At 39.9% G+C, this 15,006-nt stretch overlaps 1 protein-coding gene across 11 annotated transcripts in view; it reads left to right on the top strand.

The window, feature by feature from the left end:
- TRAPPC9 (trafficking protein particle complex subunit 9) overlaps positions 1-15,006 on the top strand; it is an 825,958-nt gene that overhangs the window by 88,647 nt on the left and 722,305 nt on the right. For all 11 annotated transcript variants that reach the window (XM_039525295.1, XM_039525292.1, XM_039525294.1 and 8 more), the window contains one exon: positions 6,728-6,813. In XM_039525295.1, the coding sequence (XP_039381229.1) occupies positions 6,728-6,813 (86 nt within the window). The remainder of the gene's footprint in view (positions 1-6,727; positions 6,814-15,006) is intronic.

The raw sequence follows: 15,006 nt of genomic DNA, 5'->3' as shown, positions 1-15,006 counted from the left end.
GTTCCACCCCCTCACGTCTGTTCCCTGGGAAAGATCCCTGTATGCTGCCACTCTGCAGCCTCCACCACGTGGCTGTAAAGTGACGCTTCTTGTTATGCAAAGGAACAGTGAAGCACTCCCAAAACTAATAGTACACAAATTACTCTAATTAAATGTCAGAGGGGTAGCCGTGTTAGTCTGGATCTGTAAAAGCAACAAAGAATCCTGTGGCACCTTATAGACTAACAGACGTTCTGCAGCATGAGCTGGGTGGGTGATACACACTTTTCTTCTATGGTGTGGGTGGAATCCAGGGGGCGGTTTATTAGCATATAGCAAGCAAGAGAAGCAGAGGTTAGTAATTAGAGTTCAATCAGAGGGGGTTCTGATGTGGTGTGTGTGAAGAGGAGGAGGAGAAACTGGTGGAGGAGAAACTGGTTCTGTAATTGTTGCTTTTTTTTTTTGTTTTGTTTTGAATCTGGTGTCAAATGGTGTCAGCAGAACTGGAGCTCAGCTTTCTCTCTTTTCTCTTTTCCTTTTTTTTTTTTGCTTTTTTGACCTTAAAGATCCTTTGTTCCAGGTCAGCCATAAAAATTCTAATTAAATGCAGGAGTCTCCGAGCGAGATCACCCTGAGGAGGGTCACAGAAAGAGATAGAGAGCGCATGCTGCGTGAAAGCGAGCACAAACCAGGGGCCTATGCTGCCATGCTCATTGAGGCAATGGTCCCGGAGTACCAGATGAAAGCCTGGCGCGGAAAAGTGTGCTACCTTGGAGCATCCAATAAGGCAGCTCTCCCCAGGAACCTCATGCAGAGGCTTTTCGATTACCTCCAGGAGAGCTTCTCGGAGATCTCCCAAGAGGATTTCTGTTCTATCCCCATATATATTGACCTTCTTTTCAACTAGTAACTATTCCTGCTCCATTAAAAATACATGTTAACATGTTTAAAGCACTTACAGACTGATCCTTCCCCTGATTCAGGGTCTGGGGTAAGGGCTGGGGAGGGTTGGTAGGGGATCTCAGTGAGGGTGATGAAGAGATCCTGGCTGTCTGGAAAATCAGCGTTGTAAGCGCTGTCGACTGCCCCCCCCTCCTCATCTCCTTCCTCATCTTCCCCGTCTGCGAACATCGCCGAGGAACTGGCCGTCGACACTATCCCATCGTCAGAGTCCAAGGACACTGGTGGGGCAGTGGTGGCAGACCCACCGAGAATGGCGTAGAACCGGCATGTCTGGGGCTGGGCTCCGGAGCGTCCATTTGTCGCTTTGATTTTTTGGTAGCCTTGTCTCAGCTCCTTGACTTTCATGCGGCACTGCGTTGCATCCCGGCTGTATCCTCTGTCTGTCATGGCTTTGGAGACCTTCTCGTAGGTCTTTGCATTCCGTTTGTTGGATCGCAGCTCCGAAAGCACAGACTCATCGCCCCACACAGCAATGAGATCCAAGACTTCCTGGTCAGTCCATGCTGAGGCCCTCTTTCTACTCTGAGATTCCCTGGACTCCTCTGCTGGAGAGCTCTGCATCGTTGCCAGTGCTGCTGAGCTCGCCATGACGTCCACACAGGAAATGAGATTCAAATGGCCAGACAGGAAAAGGAATTCAAATTTTCCCAGGGCATTTCCTGTGTGGCTGGTCAGAGCATCCAAGCTCGGACTGCTGTCCAGAGCGTCAGAGTGGTGCACTGTGGGATAGCTCCCGGAGCTACTAAGGTCGACTTGCATCCACACCTAGCCTAATTCGACATAGCCATGTCGAATTTAGCACTACTCCCCTCGTCGGGGAGGAGTACGGAAGTCTAACTAAAGAGTCCTCTATGTCGAATTAAATAGCTTCATGGTGTGGACGGGTGCACGGTTAATTCGAATTAACGCTGCTAAATTCGAATTAAAGTCCTAGTGTAGACCAGGCCTAAGGGGATATGCAGGCTGGTTGTGACCTTTTGAAAGCTCAAACCTTCAGTATACACATTGTAAAGTATACCCATTTTTCAAATTACTTCTACATTATTGGTCTTAGTTCTTTTTAATTCAACGCATACGAGTAGGGTGACCAGACAGCAAATGTGAAAAATCGGGACGGGGTGGGGGGTAATAGCAGCCTAAATAAGAGAGACTCAATAATCGGGACTGTTCCAATAAAATTGGGACATCTGGTCACCCTACATACAAGGAACAAAGCCATTAGCGAAGCCAGGTTTTCTAACTAGGTTGGGGAGGGGATGGGTCATTGGTGGTGGTTTTTTTCAATTGAGAAATATGCTTGAAAAGGCACCATACATACATACATTTAAAGAGTGTTTGGAGGATGACCACCCCCTGTGCTGCCTTGTGGGTTCCGCCACTGCTTCTTGATCATGTCTTAAATATCCAGCAAGATATTCAAGGTACTTCTTTCAAGCAATGACAAAAGCCAGTACTTTGAAGAAATATATTTAATTTACTTAACTATAGGTAGAAAAAATAATCATCAATTTATTCTTACTGGATAGTTCTTGTGATATTCTAAACTGGTAGCTTCTTGAAGTTGTTACAAATAATCCTGGTTCATTACCTTGTATTACTTTGCAGATGAGTCCTAGTGTATAATTGAATAAATCATCATTACAGCAAAGGAAGTCAAGTATTAGTGAAAACCCAAAGGGAAATGGAGCCCTTGAGAAGAGTATTAAGAAATTGCTTACAGCTCTTTAGCTCTCATAAGCTGATAAGCTTTTTTGAAATTGATTATATTTTAAATATTACATTGGATTATTATAGTCCTATTAAATAGCTTTAGTATCATGGTTGTTATGAGAAATAAAACCAGAGATTTTTGTTACCCAGTTAAAGTGATTAGTGTTATAAAATACTGACTTGTACATTCTTACTTCTGCAGATGCTAATATATCCCCGGTAGGAACCACCTAATAATGTTTCATAATTTTATTTGACTAGTACACCATTAGTAGTGGCTGTTAGTAAGTGGCAGGGGCTAGATGAATCCCCAAACTTCTCCCTGCAAAGCTAGTATTTTTGAGAAGATGTAGCTCCAGCTACCCCTTCTCCTTCCAACAGTGCAATATGGGCTAAATCCCTCCACAAAGTTTTGTCATGTGGAGTGGCCCTTTAAAAAGGCTCCAGGAAGGATGATTTTGTCAGCTGGGCCTGTCAGGATCACTAAGAGGTAGGAAATGGAGGTAGCCAAGACCCCTCTGCTCCTAACCTTCCATGGAGCCAGGAATTTGGTGTTACATGGCTTCACCATCCCATCTGCTTCCAGCAGCACCAGCAGGTTTCCCTTTACTGTCTCAGAAATCCTAAGGATGTCTGCAATTTTGGACCTCAGTACACTGTTTGTGGAGCTGGACAATTGACTCTTTCATGGGGGATGAGGAGGGAAAATTAACAGAGGGTTAGGTATGGCAGGCTCTGGCAGTACCATTATAGTCCTGGACTACAATGACCTTAGAGCATGTACACAATAATTGTTCATTGATGTCTGTCCTATTGAAGCTCACACTGGCAAGGATCCACCCCTGCACTGGGCAGCAACAAACAGAGTGATAGAAACCCTTGTTTCAGAGTAGCAGCCGTGTTAGTCTGTATCCGCAAAAAAAACAGGAGTACTTGTGGCACCTTAAAGACTAACAAATTTATTTAAGCTGTAGCTCACGAAAGCTCATGCTTAAATAAATTTGTTAGTCTTTAAGGTGCCACAAGTACTCCTGTTTTTTTTTTTTGCAGAAACCCTTGTGTTGGCTAGGCATCCAGCAGGAATGGTCTCTTTCTTTTTTCAGGGAAGGAGTCTATTGTTTGAAAGAGCAATGAGGACAATTGATATTTTTCTATGTAAAAAAAGCCAAACTGATAATGCTGCATAGGGAAGTGTTTGGGTATATGTTCTCCATAGAAAGGAGAAATATAAAAATAATTGGAAGTGGATTTGGTTTTTCAGGGAAGGATGAAGGTTGGAAAGGAGGTGAATGTTAAGGTAGCACAGGAGTTTGTTTAAGGTATTTAAAAAACTTTCAAAGTTGATTCAGAACCATTAAACTATACACATGTTTGACCTAATGTTTTCAAATTAAGGATTGTGGAGCACTTCACAAGTACTTTATGGCAAATTGACTAGTCATACAATGTTGACTTTCCTCCTTTCTAGTTGCAAAATTTCATTTATACAATTAAAATATATGAAATCCTTTTTCTAATATCTATGTAGATAATTTATGTAGTTGCAATCTTGAGTAGAAATGGTCTTTGCAATTGTGAATGAATGAAGATATGGTCTATGAAAGAATTGTAATGTCTGCACTATGAAAAAATTTGAAAATGCTAGCTTCTATCGCCTCACTTCTTTGTTAATGTTCCAGTTCTCTCTTCCCTCCCCCCTCTTATTTGTTACTTCTTTAGCCTTGTCTTAAATTAGATTGTAAGCAATTTGGGGCATGGACTATCTCTACTGATGATTGTACAGCATCAAGCCCAGTGAAGCTATGATCTAGTTGGGATCTCTGGGTCCTGTCATAATACAAATAATAAATAGTGGTACTAAACAGAAAAATTGAAATTTCTTTGAGTTGTTAATACATTTGTACAATTGTTATTGCCTTTTCCTTTCTGGATCCCAAGTCCACAGCTGTTTCTAATATACTTTGCTAATAATGCCAAATAGATGACTGATCTGCATAGGATAGCTTACAATAGGTTCCTTGTTTTCAGTAGTTACTTACAGAATTGAAATCCATCATTTGAGTGTCTTTGCTTTGAGAGAGGCTTGGAATGAACAAATATTGACATCTCAGCATGTTGTTGTGCTGGTAACTCACCCTTCCAGATTTTGTGAGGGTTGTAGTGTATTTGTGTGTTTTGATTTATAAATAGTGTAAAAATTACTGTTTGGCTGCAAGGAATTCAGTTTTAGTCTATGCTCTGTGTGAGTAACAACCTCTTGATGTAATTGGAAAGCGTCTACTTCATTTTGGGTACTAACAAAAAAAATCACAAATTATGGTGTATAAATATTCTTCATTCAATCAGCAATTTATCTGATAGTTTTCACTTGCAGGTTTCATGCTTTTTAAGAGGTTATATTCTTCTCACAGTGCATGTCCTTAATTCCTACTAGCATTAATTGGGGTTAAACATTTGCATTGAAAACCTCCCCCTTAAGCCTTCTGTAATACCGCTAAGAAAATGTAATCAGACAGTAAATGGTTGTGAATGTGTAATTAAATACAGCCAATTTCAGCATGTGAATTAGTTTCATATTAAACAACAAGTCTTGATTTATGCAGTCAACTTACTAATATTGTCCTGGCAAGGGGGTGCTAAAAAGTATGTTAAAATATGGAGAAAGCCAGAGCACTGAAATATTTTACAAGTTGCAACCAGAATCACTGTATTCTAACTACTACTATAGTGAGACCTTTGTGATAAGCATCTACCAATTAGTAGTAATGTTATTCCTCGACCTTTTCCCTTAATCGCCATGCTTGTTTATACTTCTAAAATTGAATGAATTTAATTTGTAATGTTGGTATGTCTCTGTACTTGATATGGTATACTGAGCTCTGAGTCTTCCTTGCCACGCTCAAGAAAGAGCTCCCAAGTTACCTGCTCCTTCCTGAAGAGAATTAAAAGGGAGTGCATGAGGTCCTCAACTAATGGTTAATCTGGTCTCCTGTTAGTGACTGATTTATCAGTGTCACTGGTCCTCTTATTTTTTTTTTTTAAATAAATGAAGCTGCCAAATCCTGTTCAGCTCATGTACATGAAAACTTGTGTTCCTATTACTGCCACTCTTTCCTCATTCTTTCATAGATTCTAGGACTGGAAGGGACCTCAAGAGGTCATCGAGTCCAGTCCCCTGCTCTCATGTCCCTGTGTTGTGTTCACTCCTTACCATCCTGTTGCATTCTGGTACTTGATTCCATGAGGTGCTGAGCACTCTGGCCCAGATCCAGAAAGGCACTTATCCATGTAAGTAGTCACCACAGAAGTCAATGGGACTTCTCAAGTGTTTAAAGTTAAGCATGTGCTTAAGTGCTTTTCTGGATTGTTGCCAGAGTACTTAGTACCTCATAGGATTAAGCTCTTTGGGGCAAGAGCTGCCATTTATTTTATCTTTGTATGTTCCCCAGCTCATTAAAGTAACCAATCCACCTCTAGCCTTTGCACTTCCAGTCTCCTAACACAGTGGTTCTCTACCAGGGGTATATGTACCCGTGGGGGTACGCAGAGGTCTTCCAGGGGTTACGTCAACTCATCCAGATATTTGCCTAGTTTTACAACAAGCTACATAAAAAGCACTAGCAAAGTCAGTACAAACTAAAATTTCATATAGACAATGACATGTTTATGCTGCTCTATATACTATACACTGAAATGTAAGTACAATATTTATATTCCAATTGATTTATTTTAGAATTATATTGTAAAAATGAGAATCAGTTTTTCAGTAATAGTGTGCTGTGACACTTCTGTATTTTTTATGTCAAATTTTGTAAGCAAATAGTTTTTAAGTGAGGTGAAATGTGGGGGTACGCAAGACAAATCAGACTCCTGAGAGGGTTGCAGTAATCTGGGAAGGTGCATACTTCAGCAGGAAATTGAGTTGTGGAGGTTATCTGGGAATTTGCATTTGACTGTAGGGATAGCTCTGAGTACTAGCATCTCTGTAGCAATATGTCAGCAGCAGTTAGCACTACTGTTATGGTACAACAGTGGTAGTCATTTCCGGTTTTAAATGTGTAATTATTTTTTACAGACTTCCAGTGGGTCCAAGGAGATGTATGTGAAGTTCAGCTGATGGTGTACAATCCTATGCCTTTTGAACTCAGAGTAGAAAACATGGTATGCATCTTTCCAAATTGTTCTTTCATCATTATTTTGTGACAATATTTTTTCAATTCTGCACCATTTAATTTTCCAGTATTGTTTATGTAAAGCAAACAGTTTAAAACTGTATTAAACCAATAAAGAGGAAATTCTCAGTCATATGACATAATTGCCCATTTAGCCCTTCTCACCTTCTGACCTAGACAACTGATACTAGAAATAAGGCATACATTTTTAACAGTGAGTAATTAACCATTGGAACAATTTACCAAGAGTCGTGGTGGATTCTCCTTCACTGACAATTTTTAAATCAAGATTGGATTTGTTTTAAAAGATACACTCTAAGAATTATTTTGGGGAAGTTCTTTGGCTTGTGCTTTACAGGAGGTTGGACTAGATCGGGGTAGGCAACCTATGGCACGGGTGCCAAAGGCGGCATGCGAGCTGATTTTCAGTGGCACTCTCACTGCCCGGGTCCTGGCCACTGGTCCGGGGGGCTCTGCATTTTAATTTAATTTTAAATGAAGCTTCTTAAACATTTTAAAAACCTATTTACTTTACATGCAACAATAGTTTAGTTATATATTATAGACTTATAGGAAGAGACCTTCTAAAAACTTTAACATTTATTACTGGCACGCGAAACCTTAAACTAGAGTGAATAAATGAAGACTCGGCACACCACTTCTGAAAGGTTGCTGACCCCTGGACTAGATGATCACAATGGCCTTAGAATCTATGAATTATAATGACAATGAAATGAAATTCTTTGCCATTCAGAGTGCATGGATGCTTTACAATTACTGATGTACAAATCCCGGAACACTGAGGACTGGCGTATAATGGCTGCAGGACTATTTAAATATCTTATGGTTATTCTTGTTTGCTGGGCAATAACCTGGACTGAATAAACCAAACCCTGAACTCATACTTAAGCATCATTTTAGCCCAGAGAATGATTGTGTCAGAATGATCAGGGCACATCTTCAGCTTGCTATGCTACTGTGTACTCTACCTGTATAGTTTTCGCCCACATAATACCAAAAGGCAGATTTATCAGTGGTGTTCTGATTTATTTTGTTGTTACATATTCACCGCCACCAAACTTTTTAACCTGAGAAACATCAAGTTATTAAATGAGGAGGAGCTGTGATTTTTAATATAAACGTCAACTGCTGGCTCCGGTGTCCCACAGTACTTGTATTACTATTTGTATCATTGTAATGCTGTATTTCTTAACTTTTTTTTTTCTGATCATTACAATCATCTAGTATTTCACTATGTCAACTGAAGTGGCTAGTAAGATGATATACACAACCATGTGACATGGCATAGCATAATTATTAAAACATCTTTCCAGCCACTAGAGGTCACATTTTTTTAATATAATAAAACTCATACTAATAGCTTGCCATGCTAGAAAGAATCCTGTTAAAGCAGCTAACACACATGTCATAAACATATAGTGAAGGGTAGCATAAAATCCCTCTTTACCCTGTAAAGGATTAAGAAGCTCACATAACCTGGGTGACACCTGACCAAAAAGACCAATAAGGGGAGAAGATACTTTCAAATCTGTGGGGGAAGGCTTTGGTCTATGTCTCTCAGAGCCAGCCAAGAAACCAGGCAGGGAAATTGCATCATCTTAAATATAGCTGAACTAAGCATCTAGTCTTGCAGAAATAGTAAGTAATAGCAGAAAAGAAATGCGCTAGATTACCCTTTTGTTTTAGCTTGTGAATTTTCCCTGTGCTAAGAGGGAGGTTTATCCATGTTTTTGTAACTTTAAGGTTTTGCCTAGGGGGGAAATCCTCTGTGTTCTTGAGTCTTTTGTTATTCTGTAAAGTACCTACCATTCTGATTTTACAGAGGTGATTCTTTTACCATTTCTTTAATTAAAACTCTTCTTTTAAGAACCTGATTGATTTGTCATTGTTCTTAAGAGCCAAGGGTTTGGGTCTGTGTTCACCTGTACCAATTGGTGAGGATATTATTCTCAAGCCTCCCCAGGAAAGGGGGTATAGGAGTTTGGGGGCATATTTGGGGAAGGCAGGGCTCCAAGTGACCCTCCTTGAATGTTTGTTTAAATCACTTGGTGGTGGCAGCGATACTAAGGCTAGAAAGGAATTTGTGCCTTGGGGAAGTTTTTAACCTAAGCTGGTAAAAATAAGCTTTAGGGGGGTCTTTCATGAGGTTCCCCACATCTTTACCCCAGAGTTCAGAGTGGGGAAGGAACCCTGACACACACAAACATAAAAAGGAAGATGAGAGTCCAAATTACATTGACTCGGTTTTTTTTAAATTTAATTATATTTCATAAAATGATTGTATATCTTTAGGAACCCTTTCAACTAAAAACCTGGTTTAGAGTCTATATAATTAATGTATCAGAGGGGTAGCTGTGTTAGTCTGGATCTGTAAAAGCGGCAAAGAGTCCTGTGGCACCTTATAGTCTAACAGACGTATTGGAGCATGAGCTTTCGTGGGTGAATACCCATTTCGTCCGATGCATGTCACCCACGAAAGCTCATGCTCCAATACGTCTGTTAGTCTATAAGGTGCCACAGGAGACTCTGCCACTTTTATATAATTAATGTGCAACTTGTTCATGAAATGACAATCTTTGGATCTGATTACTTGTTAATAGAACTGTTTAATCAGGGTAAACATACTTGCACAGATAGTTGTGAACTATGAATGTACATTTACTTGTATAGATGCTTCTAATCAGTACTTATTACCATTAGTGTGTGCATAGTACATAATGGTCATGCTACTATAGATATGGTTATTAGCATCTGTAGCCTTTTATTTAAAGTGAATTTTGTAATATGGTATTATACTACTGTGGGTTCAACTCTGGCAGCTACAGTTTCAAACTTAACAGAATGAAAGTCACCTCCATTGCTTATTTTAGATTTAGGGTCTTTAGGAAGACAAAGGCCAAGGGTAGTGACCACAGATACGTTCACAAGTACAAGGTCTATCTGTTTTACAGGTTTTATTAAAGTTACAATCAGTTATGATTATCCAAGTATAAAGAAATTCTATATAGACCTATGCACAAGTTACAAATGTAGTTATACTCACATCCTTAACAATAGTGTTACGGTTAGATGGGTCTAGAGTGACCAGATGAGAGACATGAAATATCGGGACATGGGGAGGGCGAGCGGGGGGGTCGCTGGTGGAGACCCCCCGCCCAAAATAAAAAGCTGCCGGAGCATAGGAAAAAAAATTGGTGGGGGCTGAGCACCCACCAGCAGCTCCCTGCCCCCCACCGCATCCTGCTTCTCCTCCCTCCCTCCCAGCACTTGTGCCACCATACCGCTTATTCGCGTAAGCCTGGGAGGGAGGAGGAGGAATATGGCGTGCTTGGGGAAGAGGCGGAGACAGGGTGGAGATTTGGGGAGCGATCCAATGGGGCAGGGAGGGGGCGGAGTTGGGGTGGGCCCGGGGCTGAGTTGGAGGCATGAGCCCCCTTCGCCTGTGCGTTGGAGTGCAAAATATCGGGACAATTCGCGTCCCAGCTGAACATCGGTTGGGACGCGGGACAAACAAGTAAATATCGGGACAGTCCCGATAAAATCGGGATGTCTGGTCACCCTAGATGGGTCTCTCTTGGATTGATCATCAATAGAGGGATGGTTCTTGCTGGAGTTTCCTTTAGGAAGCTCAATTTTCCCACTCTGGACACCTTCTCTTATAATGTAATTCTGACTATACCTCATTAGCATTTTTGCACATAGTCCACTTTGTGGTTAGGGCGTGTTAGAGAAATGTGATTACCCAGGTATCTTGTTAACAATAAAAGTAATTTTTTGCTTATTTTTCACAGTATCACTTATTGGTACATCTTTTCCCATAATCTTAGGGCATTGGGTTATTCTTTGGTCGCTTACTTGCATCAGCATTTCTTCTCTCCAAGGCCTAAAATAGCTAAGCTAAAACCTTACAGGCCTCAGCCTGTTAGGCCTTGCATTTTAGCCCCACTTACTTAGCTATCTAATGCATAATTATCCCTTCTAACTATGATCAGTTTTATAGTTCTATAATCCTACAATTTAACTCTATTTAACATATGATTATATGTGACATGACATATGTTAATCATAACCACAAAATAAACAAGCAATAAACTAAAATCACTGGCTACACATCATAAAAAATCATTATTTGTTGAAGTCCTTTTGGATTTCATTTTTATTGTCATCCCTGAGGAAAGCAGACATTCAAATTATGCAAGTTCATGACTTCAGTTATTTTTAATTCCCTAGTCAGTGTTCTAAAAATATATATAGTGCTTTATTGAGGGATGCTGTTGTGAATTTCTGTGGTCTTATCAGTACAAAATAAATTTTGATTCAGTTGCTCAAATGTGCTCTGGTATTGTACATGCATTTTTGTGATCCAAAAGTTTGCATATTATGACAAGAATCAAATATAAATTTCTTGGTCTTGCCATTTGATCAACTAAAAGTTTATGGTTTAATAAATATTTTATGCTTTTTGGGTTTTTATATTTATATATATATATATATATATATATATATATATATATATATATATATATAGCCCAGCGATAAGAAGCACCCCCAGCTCCTACCCCTTCTGCAGTTACCAGACCCTCCTCTGCCTCAGTGTTGCAAAATGCTACCACAGGCCTTTGTAAAGCTTATTTGGCACAGGGTTCTGCAAAATATGGTGTTTTAGAAGATGTCTCTGTTGTACTCACTCTGCTGAGGCCTAATATTAGAATAGTTTGGAGAAGCACTTGGGGGCTAAGTTCCCTAAGAGTGTAGCATCTTTGTTTTCATTGGTATTTATTAGTTTTCACATTGAAGACAAATGCATGTTTATAAGAGAAGCTCAGAAAATTCTGGAATCTTACTGGATAAATGTAATTTTTTTTCTCTTTTTATGGTGATAGTTACAAGATTAATGGATTGAAAATACTCTTGTTTACTTGAGCTGATCAGTCAGACGTACAGAACTTGTCCCGGAAGGTGCTTAGTTCTAAGAGGACTAACAAATTCAAAGAAACATTTTATATAAATTATTTTTAATGATTGAATGTTGGAAAAATGCACATGTATGGCTAGAAAATAGTTTCTGAGAAAAATATTAATAGCCATTTTTAAAGTTACTTAAATTTATAATTCATACCATTCAGCAGCATACATTTTAGAATCAGTCCTCATATTTCACTCTTACATCTAACTGGCATAGAATGTGATTTTTTTGATTTGATGGACAAGAATTTAATGGTTATGAATCAACTGTAAATTTGGAAATCACATTTCCATCCAAAAGCTTTTTATGTACTATTGTTAAAAAATAACCTCTACAGTTATGGTGGCTTTTCTTTTTGTTGACTTTGTGTTAACAGCACTTTATGGTCAGTTTCACAGTTTGTTGATGATCAGTTGCATCTGTTTCACACACTGCTCTTGGGAGAGCATGCATCTATGCATTCCCGCCCCCCAGCCTCTGTGAGAGGGTTTTTAACAGTAACAACTAAATTAATGAGGTATAGTAGGCAAGTATATACCTAAAAAGAACAAGAGGAAAAGATCTGTGGGTCTTAGTATGTTTGGTGCTTTCAGGCATGCTCAAAATACCCTTTATAAACTCAGCAGGGGAGCAAAAACCCTGATTTTTTTTAAGACCTCTCAGAAAAATTCAGGGTATATTACTGAAAGTGTGTTGAATCAGAAAACAATTTTTTGTCAACTAAGAACATTGTTGCCAATGTCCCTCTAAAGGAAGAGATGTAGAATGAGAAGATGTACAGGATATTTGCAAACAAGACAGATTAGTTTGCCCTATTTTTTTTTAAATTATGCATCTACATTGGGGTGGGCAAACTTTTTGGCCCGAGGTCCACATCTGGGTATGGAAATTGTATGGCAGGCCATGAATACTCACAAAATTGGGGGTTGGCGTGTGGGCTCCAACTGGCAGTGTGAGCTCTGTGGTGTGGCCAGAAATGAGTTCAGTGTATGGGAGGGGGCTTCGGGCTGGGGCAGGGAGTTGGGGAGGGTGTGTGTGTGGGGGGGACATGAGGGGTTCAGCTGGAGGTGCAGGGTTGGGGGTGCAGGAGGGTGCTCTGGTCTGGGACCGAGGAGTTCGGGGGCTGGGAGGGGGCAGGGGGGGTCAGAGCACGGGAGGGGGTCAGGGATGCAGGTTCTGGGCGGCGCTTACTTCAACCAGCTCCCAGAAGCAGTGGAATGTCCCCCTCTCCAGCTCCTACACATAGGGGCAGCCAGCGGGCTCTGCATGCTGCCCTGTCTGCAGGCTCCACCCCTGCAGCTCCCATTGGCTGTGGTTCCTGGCGAATGGGAGCTGCGAGGGCAATGCTTGGGGTTGGGGCAGCATGCGGAGCCCGCTGGCACCCCATACGTGTAGGAGCCAGAGGGGGGACATGCTGCTGCTTCCGGGAACCACATGGAGTGGGGCAAGCCCCTGACCCTGTCTGGAGCTTGAGGGCTGGATTAAAACGACTGGAGGGCCGGATGCAGCCCCCAGGCCGTAGTTTGCCCACCCCTTATCCACATAATGTTTCTCATATAAAAACAAACAATCACATCCCAACCTGTTCTGTTTCTTGCCTAAACCTTTTTATTGGGAAGGGGTAGGCTGTGGAAAAAAATGGGTACATACATAATTTGCCATCAGTATTACAATCAAAGTGTACTTAATATAGTGGTAATATCTTATCTAGAGCAGGCCTGGAATACATCAGTTATTTATGGAAGGGTGTAAAGTTTTCTCAGTACTCATAATGTCTAAGAATGGGAACTGGTGCAGTATTACTGCTGTAAAAACACAGCACAAGATTTTCCAAGTGGAAAAACATCTCCCAACTACCACCTCCCTTCCCCCCACATCTGTGTTTTCAAGTAAATGGTATTGACACTGATTCAGACTTCTTTGTCAATGGTAATCTAAAGATTTCTAAGCACTAGAGGGCAATGTTGGACAAATATTGTTGAGTTCTACTAATGGCAAGTAGCAAAATATCAGACTAGAGATTTATACATGCTAGATATGTCGTATTGTGATGCTTATCTGTGTTGATTTAGATTTAAAGTTAAGCATCTTGGCTTCAGCCTTAGCATTGGAACTCTTATGCACAGTAAGATTTAGTTTAGTTGTTTTCCCTTTGACTGAGAAATCTTTTACCTTTTTCCTATTGTCTTTGTACTTAAACACTACAAAGTTTTTTTTACCAGATAATGGTACATAATGGTGGCAGTGCCTGATGTATGACGATACACTTGAAGCTGCTTCTCTTACACTGTGACAGTCTCTTCCTAATGCTTATTTTACTTCTCCCTTCGGAACGAATGGTAATTCTGTAGAAAGGTTCTTAGGTTCAGACAGTGTTTAAGAATTAAGAGTCTTAGAATGAGGCTGCACTGCCACTGCATTATAACAGTTGCAATGATTGCTAGTTTTATTTTATCAACACAGTGTAATTTTGGATACCATGTGACAAATTGCGATAGAGACGTGGGTGATGTAATATCTTTTATTGTACCGACTTCTGTTGGTGAAAGAGAAAAGCTTTAGAGCTTGCACAGACCTCTTCAGGTCATTTTGAGATAAGCTTTCTTTAAAAAAACACAAACAAAAAAACCCAACAAAAACCTAACCTCTTTCCTGTACTGCTCTATAGTTAAACAGTCTGTTATTCCTCTTAGGTGAAATAATTCAGTATTCCCATTTAATTTTAGCAATTTTTCACCTGTCACATTTTATTTAGGTAGTTATTAGGGCTGTCAAGTGATTAAAAAAATTAATCACGATTAATCACGTGATAAAAATATCCATCACATTGTTAATAATAGGTTACCATTTAAAATATTTTTGGATGTTTTCTACATTTTCAAATATATTAATTTCATTTACAACACAGAATACAAAGTGTACAGTGCTCACGTTATACTTTTGATAAATATTTGCACTGTAAAAAACAAAAGAAATAGGATTTTCCAATTCACCTAATACCGGTACTGTAGTGCAATCTCTTTATCATGAAAGTTGAACTTACAAATGTAGAATTATGTCCAAAAAATACTGCATTCAAAAATAAAACAATGTAAAACTTTAGAGCCTACAAGTCCAATCAGTCCTACTTCTTGTTCAGCCATTGCTCAGGCAAACAAGTTTGTTTACATTTGCAGAAGATAATGCTGCATGCTT

Source organism: Mauremys reevesii, linkage group 2, assembly GCF_016161935.1.
Source record: "Mauremys reevesii isolate NIE-2019 linkage group 2, ASM1616193v1, whole genome shotgun sequence".
Lineage (NCBI taxonomy): Eukaryota > Metazoa > Chordata > Testudines > Geoemydidae > Mauremys > Mauremys reevesii.
Note: the sequence above shows the minus strand (reverse complement) of the source record. Positions and strands in the feature narration are given on the sequence as shown.